The sequence below is a fragment of the Ursus americanus genome, chromosome 14, assembly GCF_024610735.1.
Source record: "Ursus americanus isolate L20-20 chromosome 14, mUrsAme1.1.p, whole genome shotgun sequence".
Taxonomy (NCBI): Eukaryota; Metazoa; Chordata; class Mammalia; order Carnivora; family Ursidae; genus Ursus; species Ursus americanus.
In genome coordinates, this window is record NC_142140.1 from 39,620,725 (window position 1) to 39,640,761 (window position 20,037).

Genomic DNA, 20,037 nt, shown 5'->3' on the forward strand with positions numbered 1-20,037 from the left:
TGTTCTGTCTGGTGATGTGACATGGGCTAAAGGAAAAAATCTTGGCAGATAGGGAGTGGCTCTCTTCCTGGGCCCTTAACACTGGCTCCTGGTTGCTCCCCATGAGGGAAGTACTTGAGTTTCTTTTGCCTTGTGAACCAAAGAGAAAAAGAAAACAATCCAAAGCCCTCCCCCCCCCCATCAGGTTGTCATAATTTCTTCTGTGAAGTAGTATCACTTACTAGAGATATTAGTAATGTCAACCCCTCAGCATTGGGACGTCCGAATGCTCTAGTGTGTGTGAAATGCCATGAACAGTTCCTGGTGCTGCAGTAAAGCCAGCGGCAGCCTTGTTTTCCATCACCTGGTTGGGAAAGGGGAAGGTCTCAACTTTTGTTTTACATCATTTTAATAATATGATTATAATTATTTCAGATATTCGTTTCTCTGCTAAGTGAAATAAATTAATGTATTTTCTTTTCATAAACTTTAAAAAAGTTGGATTTGGGTATGAAGAGGCAGGTGAGTCAGGATTACAGCTCAGAATTTACAAAGTAGTTAATCAAAACAGGTCAACTTCTTTTAAATTAAACGTTATTTAATTTTTAAAAAGATTTTGTTTATTTATTTGAGGGAGAGAGTGAAGGAGAGAGAGAAAGCATGAGAAGGGGGAGGGTCAGAGGGAGAAGCAGACTCCCCGATGAGCAGGTGGGCACTTTGGGATCATGGCCTGAGCCAAAGGCAGACGCTTAACCGACTGAGCTACCCAGGTGCACCCATTTTTTTACTTTTGATTGAAGTAGAGTTGACATATAATATTAGTTTCAGATGCATAATGTAGAAATTCAACAATTATATACATTTATGAAGTGCTCACCATGGTAAGTGTAGTTACCATCTGTCACCATACCAAGTTGTTACAATATTACTGACTATATTCCCTGTGCTGTACGTTTCATCAGACCAGCTTCTTGGGATGCAGGGGAATTCTGAATGGAAACATGAGATGGCAAGGTGGCTCGGTCTAAGACTTGTAAGGTGACAGCTCCTGGGCTGCAGGTAGCACAGAACCCACGGAGGCTAGCCAGGCTTGGGATCCAGGAGCTCGAGGAAGGAAGCCCAGGGTGCTATGTGGTTGTTTTCTGTCACTACTTCAGGCCACAGCATGCCGAGTAAGGGTCTAGGACGTAGATAGAGATGCTTGTAATGTGAAACTATTTCTGGAGTCCTTGTGACCCTTTGAATGTGCCCAGCGTCTATAAACAGCCACAGGTGGCCACAAATATGGATGTGTATGGGGTCCTTTTGAAGCCGTGTTTGGCTGTTGGTAGTCCAAATATCCCACGAACACATGTCCTCTCTGAGCACCTGGTCCTCTAGCTCATGTACCAGCCCATAGCTGTCCCAGGACCATGCACTAAAACCTCCAGTGGGGTCATTGTTAGTACTTTGACCTGTGTTTTGTGTTCCCTGTACAGTCACGTTAGTGTGCAGAGAAACACCCTTCTTGCTTGAGCAAAGGTCGAGACATTCGGGACCCCACCCCGATAATCCTGCCATGTTCTAAATTCTGAACATCAACCCTGCCATGTTCCCCTCCCTGCTGTGGTATTTAGGGAGAGTGTGAAAATGAGCGCTACCAGGACCATGTAGAGGGGATGCCCAAGAGGTCCAGACTCACAGATGCCAACCTGGGGTGGGAGTGGGAGGTGGCAGAATGGGCCAGGCAGTCATAGAGTGTCTGCAGAGTACCCTGTGCACACACAGAGACCCCATTCAGAGGAGAGTCTTTACTCCCAGGAGACGGGGGTGTGCCTGACCTGGGGTATGGGCATCTTGCAAAAAACAGTTGGTCTCATGAGGGGAAGTTCAGTTGCGGAGAGGGCTCCTCTTGGGGGACAGTAGTGTGAACTGAGCCTGTGAAGGAGACCGTGCATGAAAACAAGTCTCTTGACTGTTAGACAGTCAACCTGTGTCTAGACTTGTCTGCCTGAGGTATATGTGTGGGCCCTGCCTGGAGGAAAGAACCTGCAGTAGATGTCTCCCTACCCCCATTTGACATCTGCTCTCCAGATCTTGGGCTCCTTGTGGGTGAGACCTGCCCAAAGGCTCAGCTGGCAGAGGCTTGGGGTCAGGAGGGGCCTGAGGCTCTGGCAAGTAATTGAAGATGTTTAGCAACATTTTTTAAATTGTGAGAGCTCTGTTGAAATACTAATTATGGCTTTGTGCTCCACCACCTCCTGGCCACCCTTATATTACTGACCCCAGAAAGAAAAGGAGATTCCAGAGATGGCGCAGACAGCTGTGTGCTATAAATGCCTGGAGCCTCAGACTCCTCTAAATACTTGGTGTGGTTCATTCTTTGAGGGCCAGGGTGAGGATCTGTATTTCTGGCCACTGGGGGCCCAGTCCCGGCAGAGAGGGCCACAGAACCCATCATGCCTGTCTGGGCCTGTCTCAGCATCTTAGCCCTTGCAACTGTCCTGGCTGCCCCTCAGCCTGTGGAGGTGGCCACAGCTGTCCGCCCAGCCACGATACTGTCCTGCTTGTATCTTGGCTTAAAATGTTCTCAGGACGTTGGTGGTCCAGAGGAAGTGAGTTTGGAGGGGAACTAGGGTTGACTGACACCCAGATCTTGAGTTACAGGCTTTTTTCCACAACAACCCTGAAATTTACAAGTGGGGAATCAAGGCTCAGTGAAGCCTAAAAACTTGTCCGTAGTCGTTGTGCATGGCAGGCCCAGGGGAGGGAGCCATGTGTCACTATAAAGCTCGTCCCATGGGTGAGGCCATCTAAGTGTGCAGGTAGCCTTCCCCGACCAAGCTCCTGTTTCTCTTGGCACTGAGAAATTTGCCCTGGGAAATTTGACATCAGAATACACCTAGAACTTGGCTTTTGTGCAAATATGACTTATTGTGCTGGGCTTCTTGCCTAGTCCAAGTGCTTATTTTTTCTTTTTCTTTGTTTTTTTTTTCTTTTCTTTTTAATTTAAATTCACGTTAGTTAACATAGAGTGTAGTATTGGTTTAAGCGGTAGAATTTAGTGATTCGTCGCTTACCCGTAATACCCAGTGCTCATTTCAAGTGCCCTCCTTAATGCCCATCACCCAATTAGTGCATCCCCCCAACCCTCACTGCTTATTTTTTCTTACAAAGTCACCCCCTTTGCTGGAATCGCCTCTTTCCTGGGTGGTTAGTCACAGGGGCTTGCCTCTGTTTTTTGTTTTCAATACAGCTACCCCCAAATATTTGCAGCTGGGATGTTATCAGGCGTATTCACCACGGGAATTATGACCCCTGGAGAACGGATCAAGTGCTTGTTACAGGTATGGGTGGGATCTGGGGTGGCGGGATATGATCTGGGGGGAGGTGGCTAGCTTTTTCCATTCAGTATGCAATGTTGTGTGGATGTTTATGTCCTTTCACCTTTTATAAAGGCTTCAGGTCAGGTGTGCAAAACAGTTTCAAGGTTTTCAGGAACATGGAAGCAGTCGTAGTAGAATCGAGAACCAAGACAGTATAACAAACCAACCAAAATGTCACACCTGTGACGTGTCATTCCAGACTTATCCACTCTTATTAACAGCTTCTTCAGGAACTCTGAAAGGTGAGTCATGTCTCTTCAGAGGTGGAAGGGAGGCTGCTACTGCCCACTGTATCTTATGTCTCTATCAGTTCCCCAAAAGCTCAGTGCCCTTGGAATGCCTGGCTCGTTCATAGCCCAAGGCTGCTATTACCACACAGGGCTCCTTTAAAACAAAAAAGTTACTGCTTTTTTCTTCTAATGGCTGAAGTAATTTAACACACCACTCTTGCTAGAAAATTTTGATAATGCAGGGGCGCCTGGGTGGCTCAGTCGTTAAGCGTCTGCCTTCGGCTCAGGGTGTGATCCCGGGGTCCTGGGATTGAGCCCTGCATCGGGCTTCTCTGCTGGGAGCCGGCTTCTTCCTCTCCCATTCTGCCTGCTTGTGTTCCATCTCTCGCTGGCTGTCAGCGCGATAATGCAGAGAAGCACAAAGAAAAAAAATGTATTTCTCACCCATGATACCATCCCACTGAGGTAACCACTGTTATGCTTTCTTTTTGAATTCTGATCTTTTTGGTAAACACAAATGTTAAGAAATATTAACTTTTGAAATAAAATTAGGGTCACATATTGCATTAGTTTTATAACCCACGTTTTTCATTTGATGTATCCTAATTTTTTGTGCGGTTATTTCTCAAGCATCATGTTCTGCATATTATTTCATTACATGGCTGTCATTTACCCAATAATTCCTTATCTAGGGGCATGACAAATTATATACGATAGTGAAGATTTTTGTAAATAAGTTTTTGTGTGTGTACCTGATTATTTTCTTAGAGTGAATGTCCAGGATTGAAATTATTATGTTTAAAGGTGTATACTTTTTAGAAAAAGATTTATTTATTTATGTATAGAGAGAAAACAAGTGGGAGGGACAAAGGGAGAGTGAGAGAGAATTCCAGGCAGACTCCATGTTGAGCATGGAGCCTGACATAGGGCTCAATCTCACGACCCTGAGATCACGACCTGAGTCAAAACCAAGAGTTGGACGTTTAACCAACTGTGCCACCCAAGCACCCCTAAAGGTGTATACTTTAAAAAGAAAGTGTGTGTGTGTGTTTTAAGATTTTACTTATTTATTTGTCAGAGAGAGAGAGCACATGTAGGGGGAGCGGCAGGCAGAGGGAAAAGCAGGCTCCCTGCTGAGCAAGGAGCCCCATGCAGGACTCGATCCCAGAACCGGAGATCATGACCTGAGTTGAAGGCAGACACTTAACCGACTGAGTCACCCAGGCGTCCCTAAAAAAAAGTTTTTAATACCTATTACCAAATGGTCCCCCTATAAAGGCCTATCACTTTCTATTCCAGTCAATAACAGAAGAGCGACCACTTATCAGCAAACTCGGCAGCATCTAATTTACAATCTCTTCCAGTCTGGTGGGTGAAAAATTGGCATTGTTTTAAATTTTCATGCTTTTAAATGGTGGTGAGGTTAATTATTTTGATGGATATTCATTGTTTGTATTTTTCCTTTGTGAAGTGCCTGTTTGTGTTCTTTGCTCATTTGTTTTTTGACTTACAAAAGCTTTGGACGTATTAAGGTTGTTAATTATTTATAGTATGTGGCAAGTCTGTTTCATGGTGGGCATCTGTCATTTAATTTTATGTTATTTTTTTGAGATTTTGACAGTGCAAGCTTTATTCCAGTTTTGTGAATTTTTTAAATCAAACTTTTTATTTTTAGATAATTATGGATTTATGGGCAGTTGTAAAAAATAACACAAAGGAAAAAATCATAATAATACAGAGAGATATCATGTACCCTTTACCCAGTTTTCCCCACATCTGGTAAAACTTTGGTACAATATTACAACCAAAATATTAATATTGATACAGTAAAGATACAGAACATTTCTATCATGCCATGGCCACATCCACTTCCCTTCTCTCACTGCAGTTCTTAACTACCCTAGCAACCACCAGTATGTACTCCATTTCTGTAATTTTATAATTTCAAGAATGTTCTACAAATAGAATCACACTACAGTAAACTTACCAAGTAAACTTTTTGGATTGGCTTTTCTTTTTCTTTTTCTTTTCTTTCTTTTTTTTTTTTTTAAGATTTTATTTTTATTTATTCGACAGAGATAGAGACAGCCAGCGAGACAGGGAACACAAGCAGGGGGAGTGGGAGAGGAAGAAGCAGGCTCCTAGCGGAGGAGCCTGATGTGGGGCTCGATCCCATAACACCGGGATCACGCCCTGAGCCGAAGGCAGACGCTTAACTGCTGTGCCACCCAGGTGCCCCTGGATTGGCTTTTCTGACTCAACATAATTTTCTGGAGATCTGTTAGATTGTTGCGTGTATGAATTATTCATTCCTCTTTAGTAGTCCGTGATATGTTTAACTTTTCATCCATTGAAGGACATCTGGGTTGTTTCCAGTTTTTGACTATTAGGAATAAAGATGGTATAAACATTCATGTTCAGAAGTTTTTCTAAGAAAATAAGTTTTCGTTTCTCTGGGATAAATGCCCAAGAGTACAAATTGTTGAGTCATGTGGTAGTTGCATGTTTAGTTTTTAAAGAAACTGCCAAACTGTTTCTTAGAGTAGCTATGCCGTTTTCTATTCCTGCCAGCGATGTATGAGAGTGGTCCAGTTTCTCTGCATCCTCCCCAGCATTTGGTGCTGTCACTATTTTTAATTTTATCCATCCTGATATGTGTGTAGTGATCTTATTTTAATTTGTATTTCCATAATAGCTGAAGATGTTGAACATCTTTTCAGTGCTTACTTGCTCTTTGTGTATCCTCTTTGGTGAAATGTCTGTTCATGTTTTTGCCCATTTTCTAATTGGATCTTTTTTTAATTGTTGCATTTTGAGAGAGTCCTTTATTCTAGATACTAGTGGTTTGACATATACATGGTTTGCAAATATTTTCTCCCAGTTTATAGTTTGTCTTTTCATCCTTTTAACAGAGTCTCTTTTTAACGATTTTATTCATTTGTTTGATTTGAGAGAGAGAGAGAGATCCCGCGCATGCATGAGCAAAGGGAGGGGCAGAGGGAGAGGGAAAGAGAATCCCAAGCAGACTCTGCACTGACTGTGGAGCCCCACGCTGGGGCTGGGTCCTAAGATCCCGAGATCATGACCTGAGCTGAAGTCAGATGCTTAACTGGCTGAGCCACCCAGGTGCCCCCAAATTAAAATCGTTTGCTCAAAATACTGTTAAGGGGCACCTCGGTGGCTCAGCTGGTTAAGCGTCCAACTCTTGGTTTCGGCTCAGGTCGTGATCTTGGGGTGGTGACATCAAGCCCTATGCAACCCTGCCCTTTGGGCTCTGTGCTCAGTGGGGAGTCTGCTTGAGATTCTCTTCCCTCTCCCCTTGCCCATCCCCCACTCATACTCTTTCTCAAATAAATAAATCTTTAAAAAAAAATCAATTGGGCATATTTGTGTGGCTCTACGTTTTCATTTTGTATTTTCTTTTATTTATCTATGTGTTTATTCCTCCACTAATACTACAGTCTTGATTAATATAGGCATATACTAAGTCTTAAAATTGATTAGACTGATCCCTCCAACTTTATTCTTTAAAAAAAAAAACTTGTTCTAGCTATTCTAATTCCTTTGTATTTCCACATAAACTTTAGGATAATTTAGAAAATTGAGGGGCACCTTGGTGGCTTAGTTGATTAAGCATCTGCCTTCAGCTCAGGTCATGGTCCCAGGGTTCTGGGATTGAGCCCTGTGTCAGGTTCCCTGCTCAGCGGGGAGTCTGCTTCTCCCTCTGCCTCTCCCCCCTGACTTGTGCTATCTCTCTCGCTCACTCTCTCTCTCTCTCCAATAAATAAATAAGATCTTTAAAAAAAAAAAAGAAAACTGAGAAAAATCTTGCCAAGATTTACGTTGACTCTATAGGTCATTTTGGATGGAATTGACACTATTTTGAGTCTTCAAATCCATGGACACAGTATGTCTCTCTATTTATTTAGAACTTTAAATTTCTTTCATCAGCTCTGTGTAGTTTTCAGCATGTAAGTCCTGTACGTGTTTTCTTGTATTAGTCCCTAAGTCTTTTCTCTTTTTTGACTTTGAAAAATTGCATTGTGAATGGTACTGTCATTTTAATTTTGTTATCTACATGTTCATAGCTAGTTTATAGAAATAGAGTTGATTTTTGTATGTTAATCTTATGTCCTGTAACCTTCCTGAATCCCTTATTAGTTCTAGGATTTTTTTTTTTTTTTGATAGAATCAGTGAGATTTCCTATGTAGAGAGTCATGTCCTTTGCAAATAGGAACAGTTTTATTTCCTCATTTCTTATCTGTTTAACCTTTATTTCCTTATTTCACTGGCTAGAACTTCCAGTACTACGTTGAATAAGAATGACAAGAGTGGACATTTTTGCCTTGTTCTCAGTCTTACTGAGAAGTATTCACTATTTTATTATTAAATATGTTAGATGCACTTTTTTTTGTAGATGCTCTTTATCAAGTTGAGGCAGTTACCTTCTTTTACTCTTTTCCTGAGAATTTTATCATGAATGGATATTGACTTTTGTCAGATACTTTTTTGCATTGATTGATGTTATTATGTGATTTTTCTTCTTTAATCTGTTAATGTGGTAGATTACATCAGTTGATTTTCAAATATTAAATCAACTTTGCATTGCTCGAATAAACCCACCAACCTGGACATGGTGTATAATTCTTTTTATATATTGCTGAATTCTATTTGCTTATGTTTTGTAGATTTCTGTGTTTTATAGATTTGTACATCTATAGTCATGAAAGATATTGGTCTGTCATTTTTTTTCTGCATTGTTTTATCTGGTTTTGGTATCAGGATAATACTAGTTTCATAAAACAAATTGGGAAATGTTCCCTCTTCTTTTTTCTGAGAGAGATTGTGTAGAATTGGTGTTCATTCTTTAACTTGATAGAATTTTATAATGAAACCATCTAGACTTAGGAATTTGGGGAGGAGTTTTAAATTTTCTTTTCTTTTTTTTTTTAAAGATTTTATTTAGTTATTCGACAGAGATAGAGACAGCCAGTGAGAAAGGGAACACAAGCAGGGGGAGTGGGAGAGGAAGAAGCAGGCTCCTAGTGGAGGAGCCTGATGTGGGGCTTGATCCCCTAACGCCGGGATCACGCCCTGAGCCGAAGGCAGACGCTTAATGACTGCGCCACCCAGGCGTCCCGAGTTTTAAATTTTCTTAATACTTACAGGGCTATTCAAATTACTTCATGTTGGGCAAATTGTAGTAGTTTATGTTTTTATTTTTTCATGTGTGTTGTCAAATGTGTGTGTGTAGAGTTATTTGTAGTATTCCTTTATTACCCTCTTGACGGCTACAGGGTCAGTGGTGGTATCTTCTGCTTTATTCCTGGTATAGTAATTTGTGACTTCTCTTCCTTTTTTGTCAGCCTTACTAGAGGTTTGTTGCTGTTTTTGATCCTTTCAAGAAAACAGCTCTTTGTTTTATTGATTTCCTCAACTCTTTTTCTGTTTTCGATTTCATTGGTTTCTGCTCATATCTTTATTATTTCCTTCCTTTTGCTTGTTTTAGGTTTAGTTTGCTTTTCTTTTAGAAGGGTTTTTGAGGTGAGAGCTTAGATGGTTGATTTGAGTCTTTTTCTCTTTTCTAATGTATGTAGTCAGTGCTAATGGCTTTCCTCTCAGCAGTGCTTTAGCTGTGTCTCACAAACTTAGATATATAGATATGTATTTTTAAAAATTTATTTAGTTATTTAAGTAATCTCTATACCCAATGTGAGGCTCAAACTCACAACGCCGAGATCGGCAGTTGCATGCTTTTCCCACTGAGGCAGCCAGGCACCTCTAACTTCTATATTAATTGCCAGTCAGTTCAATGTGTTTTCTGATTTCCTTTGAGACTTACTTTTTTGAATTATTTAGAAGAATGTCGTTTAATTTCCAAGTATTGGAGATCATTGATTTCTAGTTTAAGCCCATTGTGACCAGAGGACATACTCTGTATTATTTAAAATCTTTTAAAGTTCTTGAGGTTTGTTTTATGCCTGTGGTCTGTCTTGGTCTGTGTTCCATGGGCACTTGAAAGGAATGTGTATTCCTGTCATTTGGTGGAGTGTTCTATAAATGTAAATTAGATCCTGTTGGTTGATGGTATTGAGTTCTTCTCTATCTTTGCTGATTTTCAGTCTTTTGGCTCTACCAGTTTGTTGATAGAGGGAGTTGAAATCTCCAAGTATAATTCTTGGTTTGTCTGTTTCTCCTTTCAGTTCTGTCAGTTTTGTTGCACATAGTTTGTAGCTTTTTTGTTTGTTACGTACACATTTTGGATTGCTGTGTCTTCTTGGTAGATTGACCCTTTTATCACTATATAATGTCCCTCATATTATCATTATGCAATATCCCATAATTTTGCTTACTGTGTTCTTGCTTCCTCCCCTCATGTTTCAGGGTTCCTTCTTTCATTGTTTCTTTTCTGTGTAGAGAACTTCCTTTCACTATTTTTGGGGGGCAGCTTTTCTTTTGGGGGAGGTCTTCCTTTGGCAAAAGATTCTTAGTTTTCCTTCATCTAAGAATGCCTGATTTCCCCTTTATTTCTGAAGTATATTTTTGCTAGACATAGGATTCTGGGTTGACAATTCTTTTCTTTCAGTACATGGAAGATAGTGTGCCATTTCTTTCTATCATCCCTATTTTCTGCTGTCATTCTGATTGTTCAGGTAAGCTGTCATTTTCCTCTGGCTGCTTTTAAGATTTTTTCTGTTTTTTTTTTTTTAGAGGGCAGGAGGGGCAGAGGCAGAGGGAGAGAGGGAATCTTAAGCAGGGCTTAATGTGGGGCTCGATCTCACAACCCTGAGATGACCTGAGCCAAAAATCAAAAGTTAGAAGCTTAACTGACCGAGCTACCCAGGCACCCCAAGAATTTTTTCTTTGTCTTTAGTTTTCAGAAGTTCATTTGTGATGTGTCATTGCATGGATTTATTTGGGTTTATTCTTTCTTTTTTTTTTTAAGATTTTATTTATTTATTTGACAGAGAGAGAGACAGCCAGCGAGACAGGGAACACAAGCAGGGGGAGTGGGAGAGGAAGAAGCGGGCTCCCAGCAGAGGAGCCCAATGTGGGGCTCGATCCCAGAACGCCAGGATCACGCCCTGAGCTGAAGGCAGACGCTTAACGACTGAGCCACCCAGGCGCCCCTATTTGGGTTTATTCTGTTTAGTATTTGCTCAGCTTCTTGAATCTGTATGTTTATGTTTTGCCACATTGGTAAAGTTTTGGGAAGCTTTTGGCAATGGTTTCTTCAAGTACCTTTTCAGTCCTGTCCTCTTTTCACCTCTCCTTCTGGGACCCTGAGGCCACAAATATTAGATTTTTTTGTTCTAGTCACACAGGTCTTGAGGTTCTATTCAATCTGTTTCAGTCTGTTTTCTTCCTGTTGTTCAGATTGGGTATTTTCCATTGCTGTGTCTTCCAGTTGATTTTTTCCCTCTCTTGCCTCTGTTCTGCTTTTTTTTTTTTTTTTTTTTTTTAAGATTTTATTTATTTGAGAGAGGGAGAGAATGGGGGAAGGGGCAGAGGGAGAGGAGAAGCATATGGCCTGCTGAGCAGGGAGCCTGATGCGGGACTTGATCCCAGGATGCTGAGATCATGACCTGAGCCGAAGATAGCTGCTTAACCGACTGAGCCACCCAGGCACCCCTCTGTTCTGCTCTTGAGCGAGCCATCCATTGAGCTTTTTATTTTGGTTATATTTTTCTTTTCCCCTTTCCTTTCATTTCCTTTTCCCAGTTGTATTTTTCAGTTGTATGGTTTCCATTTGATTCTTCTTACATCTTCTATTTCTGTGCTGAGACTTTATTTCTTTGCGGTGGCTATCTATATTTTTGTCTGTTTCAAGCATATTTATAATTACTTATTGAAGGATTTTTACCATGGCTGCTTTAAAATCTTTGTCAGATAAACAAAAACGCAAAGAAAACAAAACAAAACTTTGTCAGATAATAATGACATCTCTGTTGTCTTGATGTTGTCATCTGTTGCTTGTCTTTTTCCTTTCGGTTTGAGATCTGCCTCGTTTGGGGTATGATGGGTGATTTTCAATCGAAACCTGGTTATTTGTGTATTATGTTGAAACCGTGGATCTTATTTGAACTTTCTATTTTAGCGGGCTTTCTCTGACTCTTCCAGCAGGAAAGGGAAGGATGCTGCCTTGTTATTGCCAGGTGGAGATAGAAGTCTAGGTTTCCCACTTGGCCTCTGTTGGCACCTCAGGGTGGGGCACTTCTTTTTACTGCTGGGTGGGTGTGGGAGTTCCAGCGTCTCCACTGACCCAGTAGGATAGGAGGGTGCTGGTTACCGGCTGTCAGGGATGAAAGTCCTAGCTCCCTACCTGGCCTTCTCTGACTGCACCCTAGCAGCATGGTAGGTGCCTTGCTAGAGCCCTGCAAGGATGGAAGTCTAAGCTCCCCACTTGGTGTTTGCTGGGTGTGGATGGGAGTGAGGCCCCAGGTGGGTTTTGTTTTTTTTTTTAATGGTATATGGTTGGAGTAGAGTGTTTATTGTCTAAAAATTTTTTATCTTTCTGAGCTGTCCCTTTCCTGGTCATTTGTCTAGAGAACACAGGCTTTTGCTGGGGCTTCTTTTTGGTCTATGCTTGCTGGCGTTCCTGCATTGCCAGTTTTCTCAGCTCCAAGTCTGAGATATATCAGAAGGAAAATCCAAGGAACTCACCACCATGTCATTCCTCAAGTTCAAAGGCCCCTCGCCAGTCTCTCTTTTTCTCCAAACTTTCAGAGTCTTCTCATGTTTGCTTTAAGAATAACATCTAGGGTTTTTGGCAGCTCTTTCTGCCCATGGGTCCTGTCCCCATGCTTTAATGAAACTACCTTTTTTATACTGAAAAAAAAATCTAGAGTTTTTTGTTGCACTTTAGCAGGAAGAATTTATATTTCCAACTCGGGCTTTTCCTGCACTCCAGACTAGCATTTGGATGCTAATAGGCACCTCAGTGTCACCATGTGCGAAAATGAACTCCTGGTCTTCCCCAATCACGGCTCCACCTACAGCCTTCTGCAGCTCAGTTGGTGGCAACACCATCTTTCTAGTTGCTCAGCTCTAAAGCCTAGGAGTCATCCTAGATTCCTCTCTTTCTCTCACTGTACATATCCCATCTGTTGAATAGTTAAGCTTGCTTTCAGCATATCCCAAGTCTATCCCTTCTCATCCCGCCATTTGCAGCCACATTGCTCCAGGTCACCTTCATCACGTAACAGTGAGAAGATTCTCATAATAATATGTCAATTCCATACCAATCTTCTTTGGCCCCCCACGTCACTGTGAGTCAGCTCCAGTGTCCCCTGGTCACGTGGGTCTCCTTGCTATTCCTCAGACATACCAGGTTTACGTGTGCCCAGATCTTTTGGGGCAGTCATATTTTAAAAAGCTGTTACTACTTGATTGACGTTGTCTTAAATTAATTATTTTTAGAAAAATTGATGTCTTTGCAATGAAAAACTGTACTAACCAGAATGATGACTCTTTACACTTGTCTCTTTTTTTAATGTCCCCTGGAGGTGCTTTAGAGTTTTATTTATGCAAATCCTATTACTGTTTGATGCACATATATTTTATTGCTATTTAGAAGAGGATTCTTTCCCATTATTTTCAGGTTGTTATTGCTGGTATGTAAGAAAATTATTGGACTTATATGTTTATTTCATGTTTCTCCTTGGGACTGTTAAAGCTTAACTCTTCAGCTTTAATTATTCTTTGGTTGATGCCTCTGTGTGCTAGGATTCTTCTTGGCTCTGTGCTTGCTGTGGATCTTGCATGGGGTTCTTTCTCTCAGATCTTCTCTGGGATTACCCCTGCCTGCCTTACTCAAGCTCTTGTCTCTTAGGCCCTGGATCCCTGAGACTGGTATGGGGGCCTCTCCTTGGCCCTCCCCTGGCTCTGCACAGGATCTCTGTTCTGGCACTTAGAGCTCTGCACAGCCATTTCCTGTTCATCTTTCCTTAACCGAGCTTTAGGATCAGTGAAAGCTTGGAATGGATTTGGTACTCAGTGGGTATTTGTTGAAGGAATAAGTGAATGACCTTCCAACTAGCTTTATTGGGAATGCTCTTGTATTGGAGAGAGTTCCTCCACTTATTTTCCAAATCCTCTGCTGATTTTTTTCTTGTCAGTGTGTGCATACTTTGTGATATTTTCATTTAACCTTATTTCCTAGTGATTTCCACCAATATTCTATGTTCCAAATAACTATCAGTTTGACAGTGAAGTTTTTCATTGGTCTAATCCTAATGACCACTTCCACACTCACCTTGTAATCTTCTGTAACTTGCTGAGTCTGTTGACTTTCACGTTGCTGCTACTGACTTGATGGCTTTTTCCCTCCCTCTCAGATTCAGGCTTCCTCAGGAGAAACCAAGTACACCGGGGCGTTGGACTGTGCAAAGAAGCTATACCAGGAATCTGGGATTCGAGGCATCTACAAAGGGACAGTACTCACCCTCATGCGAGGTAACCTTTTAGTTTCTCCACCTGAGGTCACCTTGCCAGGGGTGGGGGGGCACTCATCTGAGGTGGATTTGCCACAGAAGATCTTACCTGGATCCCCAGATTAGCCTTGGCACTATACGAGCTATACTTCTGACAAGGCTGGCATGGTGTGTTTTTTTAGGCAGTCTCCCCCCGGCCAACATGGTCACAAATGAGGATGGGAGGACCTCTATCCTTCTGGCAGCCTGGCCCTCAGGGATGCAAGTCAAGGCAGTGGCAGTTACAGGGGAGTGGCAAGTAGATAGAAATCGTGGCTGGAGGGGTGAGTGGGAGGGAAGAGTGACTAAGGATCGTGGGGCTCTCCCTGGTTTCGAGAGGCATGTCCTGCTGGGGTGGCAATAGGAGAGGCAGACACAACCTCACCCCTGTCCTGACATGGCAGCTTGGAGGAAGGCCAGAGGCTAGCTGTAGTTGTAACCTGGAGTGGGCGTGCCCGTGGGGACCACTCAGAGGGGACTTTGAAGGTGAAATGATGTCATGCGTGCTCCCTCACACCACCGCTTGCCCCAAAGCAGCATCCAGTTTCTGTAAAGTGATTACTGCAAACACAAGGTGCTGCTGAGGAACTTTCCAGGAAACCTTGAAAGGGCCAGCACCAACCTTGGCTCTTCTAAGTTCTAGAAATCCCTGAGGATTTTATATCCTTTACTTCGCTTCTTTCTTGCCCCTCACAGATGTTCCAGCCAGCGGAATGTATTTCATGACATATGAGTGGCTGAAATATATCTTCACACCAGAGGGAAAGAGGTAAGGAGAACAGAAGAACTCAGAGGCCATTTTGCTCGGTCATGGGTTGGTTGCCCTGTACTGTGAGTGGATCTAAAGGCAGAGTGGGGCTTGCTTCTGGTTCCATGTCCACTTTCCTCTCCTTGCTGCTGAGACCCAGCTAACACTGCTTACTCTGTACCTCACCTGCTAGAGCAAGTATATGAAACAAGTTCATGACCCCTCCTCCAAGGAGTGGCAGCTACCATGTCACAGGAGCCCTGGCCTTGGACCTCCTCCCTCTGGCCAGTTTCTCCCTCTCTGTAACTGCCCCATCTGCCAAGGGAGGGATGGTCTGAATGCCTCGCTCACAGCCTTTGTCTGATTGGCACTGCGGTTGGTATTCTGCAGTGTCAGTGAGCTCAGTGTACCTCGGATCCTGGTGGCTGGGGGCATCGCAGGGATCTTCAACTGGGCTGTGGCAATCCCCCCGGACGTCCTCAAGTCCCGCTTCCAGACTGGTTAGTGGAGGGTAGTGGGGTAGATGGGGGTAGAGTGGGGACCAGAACTGGCTGCTCCTGGGTGCAGAGCTCTTAGGGCCCTAGAGATACCCACTGTTCACAGCAGCACCCAGCATCTGTCTGATCAACGTTTTCCCTTGCAGTCTTTGTGTCCTAGGAACCCTAGACTCATTTCCTGTTGGCCAAAACACAAAATAAGTGTGATAAGCAGTCAGATCAACTCTGCTGCCTTCACAGGAGCAGAAGGACTATTATATTCTTCATTCTTCTTCTCCACTCCCTCAGCATCAGTAATCCAGACATTGTGTCTGTTTGTCCCAAAGTGAACTGTGTTGTCTGTGGACTGGTCCCAGATGACCTAGAGGGTGTCCTCTTCCTGATACGGTGACCCTGAAGGAAGACTTGACTACAGAATTGTCCCCATGTGGGTCACCATAGGCAGATCAGGAAGCTTCCTTAAGCCTTAACAGTTGGATTCCACCCACAGCACCTCCTGGAAAATATCCTAATGGTTTCAGAGATGTACTGAGAGAGCTGATCCGGAATGAAGGAGTCACATCCTTGTATAAGGGGTTCAATGCAGTGATGATCCGAGCCTTTCCAGCCAATGCGGTGAGTGGAAGGCAGGGGCTATGCTTTCCCTTCAGGGCTTAGAGCAGGGTCCAAGGTATAGGTGGGCTGACTTTTGCTTGTTCCTAGGATTGGACTGGGAGCTCAGTTTTCTCCAAATCCAAGCCTCAGCCAGAGCCTCCTTATTTCCTTCTTTTCCTGAAGCTTCAGGAGGGGTTGTTTTTGGGATTCTTTGAGGGGAGGGGCTTTTTTTTTTTTTTAAGATTTTATTTATTCATTTGAGAGAGAGAGACAGAGAAAGCACAAGCAGGGAGAGAGGGGGAGGGAGAAGCAGACTCCCTGATGAGCTGGGAGCCCCACTTGGGGCTCAATCCCAGGATTTGGAGATCACAACCCAAGCCCAAGGCAGACGCTCAACCATCTGAGCCATTCAGGTGCCCCACGAGGGGCCCCTTAGATCTCCTGACTTGGTTATCAGAAATGGGTAGTTGTGAGACATGGATTTTCTTCCCCCCTGAGGAATATGAAAGCACAGCCTGATTCCCTGACCTGGGGTGGGAATGAAGTTGGGAAGGGGCTCTGATGAAGTTAGGGAAGGGTTCTGGTCCTGACACGGTCAGCTAAGCATGGTGCTGGGGTCTCTGTGATAGTCACAACTCCTACTAGCTTTTTTCTTCCTTCTAATCCTTTCTCAGGCCTGTTTCCTTGGCTTTGAAGTTGCCATGAAGTTCCTTAATTGGGCCACCCCCAACTTGTGAGGCTGAAGGCTCCTCGAGGCTTCTGGATGATGGAAGCTATCACGGAGGAGGAGCAGTGGGCAGGACTAGGCAGTCCTGAAAGGCAAAGGGAGGGGAATGGTGGGATCACAGCTCTGTACATGCACTTGTTGAGACCATTGCCTTAATGACATCATCTACCTGGTATAACTTGGTGTGCCATTTTGAAACTTGAATTCACTCATGTCAATTTAAGGGATCTCAAGAGGATTTGGAGGTGGAGTAAGTAGCTTCTAGACCAGATACCACCTATGGTCAGAGAACTATCTACTGGTTAACTACAGGCCCTACTACACCCAAAATACTACTCAAGAAAGAGGGAAACTCAGCTTCTCACTGGAGACACTATGCACGTTTCAACCAGCTGACCAAGAGCTGGTGTTTTCTTTGATCCCTACCCAAGAACATCCACCAGATTTCCAGGGTATCACTTAATCCTGGCCTGCACATGGGGATGTGGACTCGAGGTCCACATCTCTCTGTCCAAGTGGACTGAGCAAATGTGCCTAGGGGGAGATAGCCTGTTAACAGTCGGTTGATTTTTCTTTTTAAATGCATGCAAGCAATCAAAACTAAAACTACAGTAGCCTAATTTCCCAGGAGTAGATGGAGAGCTTTCCCTCCTACACAGCGAGGAGGGTTTTGAATCAGCAGTCCTAGCCAGCTGAGATAAGTGACAAAGCCTGGGGTGTAGGAAAAGCTCTTTTCACACTCTCTTTTCTCATGAGAGCACCCTATTTTAACAGGAAACAATAAACATTGTTTCTCATTTTTGCATTGTGTGAAATTATTTTGATTCTGGGTCATTTCAGCAGGCAGCCTGTGGCCTTGGTGGAGGCTGTCCGGGATCTGGTATCCTTCTTTGGTGGCTTCAGGCAGGGACTTCAGCTGGAGAAAGAGGAGGAAGTTTTGGCTAGCCCAGCCTTCCCTGACCGTCCTAGCAGCAGCTGCCTGATGGGGAAGGGAAGTGGATGGGGTGGGGGTAGGGTTTGATTGCTAACTGTTTTTTTTTTTTTTTTTTAAGATTGTATTTATTTATCTGACAGAGAGACAGCCAGCGAGAGAGGGAACACAAGCAGGGGGAGTGGGAGAGGAAGAAGCAGGCTCCAAGCAGAGGAGCCTGATGCGGGGCTCGATCCCAGAACTCCAGGATCAGGCCCTGAGCCGAAGGCAGACGCTCAATGATTGAGCCACCCAGGCGCCCCTGATGGCTAACTGTTCCCATAGCCCTCCGTACAAGTTTGCAGCCCTTCCCTTCATTCTTTCACCTCTCTGCCCTGAGCTAACAGAGTTGATTGTTCTAAAAGCCAAAAGCAATCCTGACTTATCATGTGCGTTTGGGAGTCACTGTGATCTGATGTCACCAGCCGGGCTTTGCTAATTAGGCTATTGATGATGCCCAGGTACATCCAGAAGAGGTAAGGGAGACAAGTTAATTTGGCCTTGTCTGGTGGCTGGCGAGGCTGCTGGAGCTGGGCTTCTCTGGCATTGTCCCATCTGGCGGTCACAGTTATAGTTCTGCTAGCACGTCCCACCTTGCCGCAGCTGCACAGAGACCCTTGGACTTGGCTTTAGCGCCATCACTCTGCATAAGAGGGTGAGGGGGCAGGGACCTACCCCCATCTGGGAGTGAGCGTGGTCAGCCCAGCAGGAAGCTGAAGATTTAGGGGTTTAAGGAAGGATACTTTATTCCTGGGAAGATGTTTTTGGATGACCAGAAAGGAATTATGGTCAAGTAAAAACAAAAACAATAACAAAAAAACATCGTTTAGAGATGCAAATTGTGTGCCTTCTGCCTAGGAAGATAATTCATTGTTATGCCTGCCCCCTCATGCTGCAGGATGTCTTTATTTAATCTCTCACTGGTTTGGAGAAGGCCACATATGTGTTTCCTGAAGCTCTTCTTGACAGCACTCTGTCCTTGAGATAATCCTGCAACCTCAGCCTTTGCCTGGAAGCCCCTGTGAGTGCATTTGCATTCCAGCCAAGTGACAGCCATTCCCATGGCTCAGGATTACTTTTACAGTCTGTGCTTCTGGAGAATTTGCCTTTTGAAACAGCTTCCATTTAAAAATGGAATGTTTTGGTTCCTTGATGTCAGTGGTGGTAGATTCTTCTATTCCTTTGGTTGTTCAATAGGTGCTAAGTCAAATAGGGAAGCCCCAGGAGACATATTTGTGAAGGGAGCAGAGCAGATGGTGAGTAACTCCCTCCTGGCTGGCACTTCCTTTTTATGATGCGCTTTGAAATGCCACCTGTTTCTGATACATCTCTTCTCTCTCTGATGGGGGTAAGGGTGGGGGAAAGACGGGCCCTCCTCAGCAATTTCTCTGTCACAGACAGCATTAAGTAGAAGCCAGACAGCAGGTGTTAAAACAACCAGCCGGTGATAACAGCCTCACCCAAGCACAGAGAAGAGTATAACTGGGTCAAAGGTGAGGGGCAGACAGTGGGATGTTGCAACAAGCCTATTAGAAGCAACAGTAGCGCCATTTCTGCTGCAAGGTCATACCGTCTCCACAGCCCTATAGTTCTTTCAAGGCTGGAACCCCCTATGCCCTTTCTAACTTTCCCATGGTTCATTCTTAATTCTTCATCCCCATATAACTCAATGTTTAGTGGGCAGGGATTTTTACGCACGCTTTCAGATGTGGAAGCCAGTGCTCAGACAGGGTAAGCTGATCTGCCAAGATCATTGACAGATTGATAATAAGAGTGCAGATAATAGAGCGATGCCTGGGTGTCCACAGGCCTGAAGAAAGGCTTGTGATACTATCAGAGGCTGTCCTAGGGCTGCTTGACCCAAGCTCCAGGAGGCCTGTCTGTGCTATAGGGTCAAAGCCTGGCAACTGGCCTGTGAGTCAGGCCACAGAGTCCCAACAGGCACTGGGAAAGCCCCAGGGCTAGGTGTTCCCTGAGGGCTCTCTTTTCTGCTTTCTCTGCTCTGGTGAGCATATAGGCCTGTGGCTCTCCAGCCAGGCTCTCCCTTGCTTCCCGGGCTCTGTCTTTGCCTTGAGGGGTCTCTGAGGCAGACCCAAGATCCGCAGAAACTGACACTTTCTTGGGACTCAGTGTCCTGGGGAGGGGGTGGTTCACAGGTGTAGAAACACGTGGCCTGGGAATTAACTGCTCCCTGGGGCATGGATACTTGTTAAAATACATCAGACTTCCTGGTCCAAAGGCAGTGAACTCATGAGGGAGGCATTATAGAGGCTGAAGGATAGCTTGGGTGATGACAGAGAAAATGTAGTCCACTTCCCCAAGCCTTCATGTCCAAGAGGCTCATAAACACTTCTAAGGCAAAATAGACTGATGGTGGTAGACACTAAATGAGCTGGGAAGACTGGACCAGAGGAGCTAGGATGCAGGGGTGGTCAGATGACCAACAGGTTCCAG

The 20,037-nt window shown here is 44.1% G+C and overlaps 1 protein-coding gene across 1 annotated transcript in view; it reads left to right on the forward strand.

Moving 5' to 3' along the window:
* The window catches only part of SLC25A20 (solute carrier family 25 member 20), a 28,050-nt gene extending 10,636 nt beyond the window's left edge, over positions 1-17,414 (forward strand). The window contains exons 4-9 of the mRNA XM_045778887.2: positions 3,215-3,305; positions 13,913-14,030; positions 14,744-14,816; positions 15,186-15,295; positions 15,783-15,907; positions 16,561-17,414. Coding sequence (XP_045634843.1) covers positions 3,215-3,305; positions 13,913-14,030; positions 14,744-14,816; positions 15,186-15,295; positions 15,783-15,907; positions 16,561-16,623 — 580 coding nt within the window. The 3' untranslated portion in view covers positions 16,624-17,414. The remainder of the gene's footprint in view (positions 1-3,214; positions 3,306-13,912; positions 14,031-14,743; positions 14,817-15,185; positions 15,296-15,782; positions 15,908-16,560) is intronic.
* Positions 17,415-20,037: the final 2,623 nt, after the last annotated feature.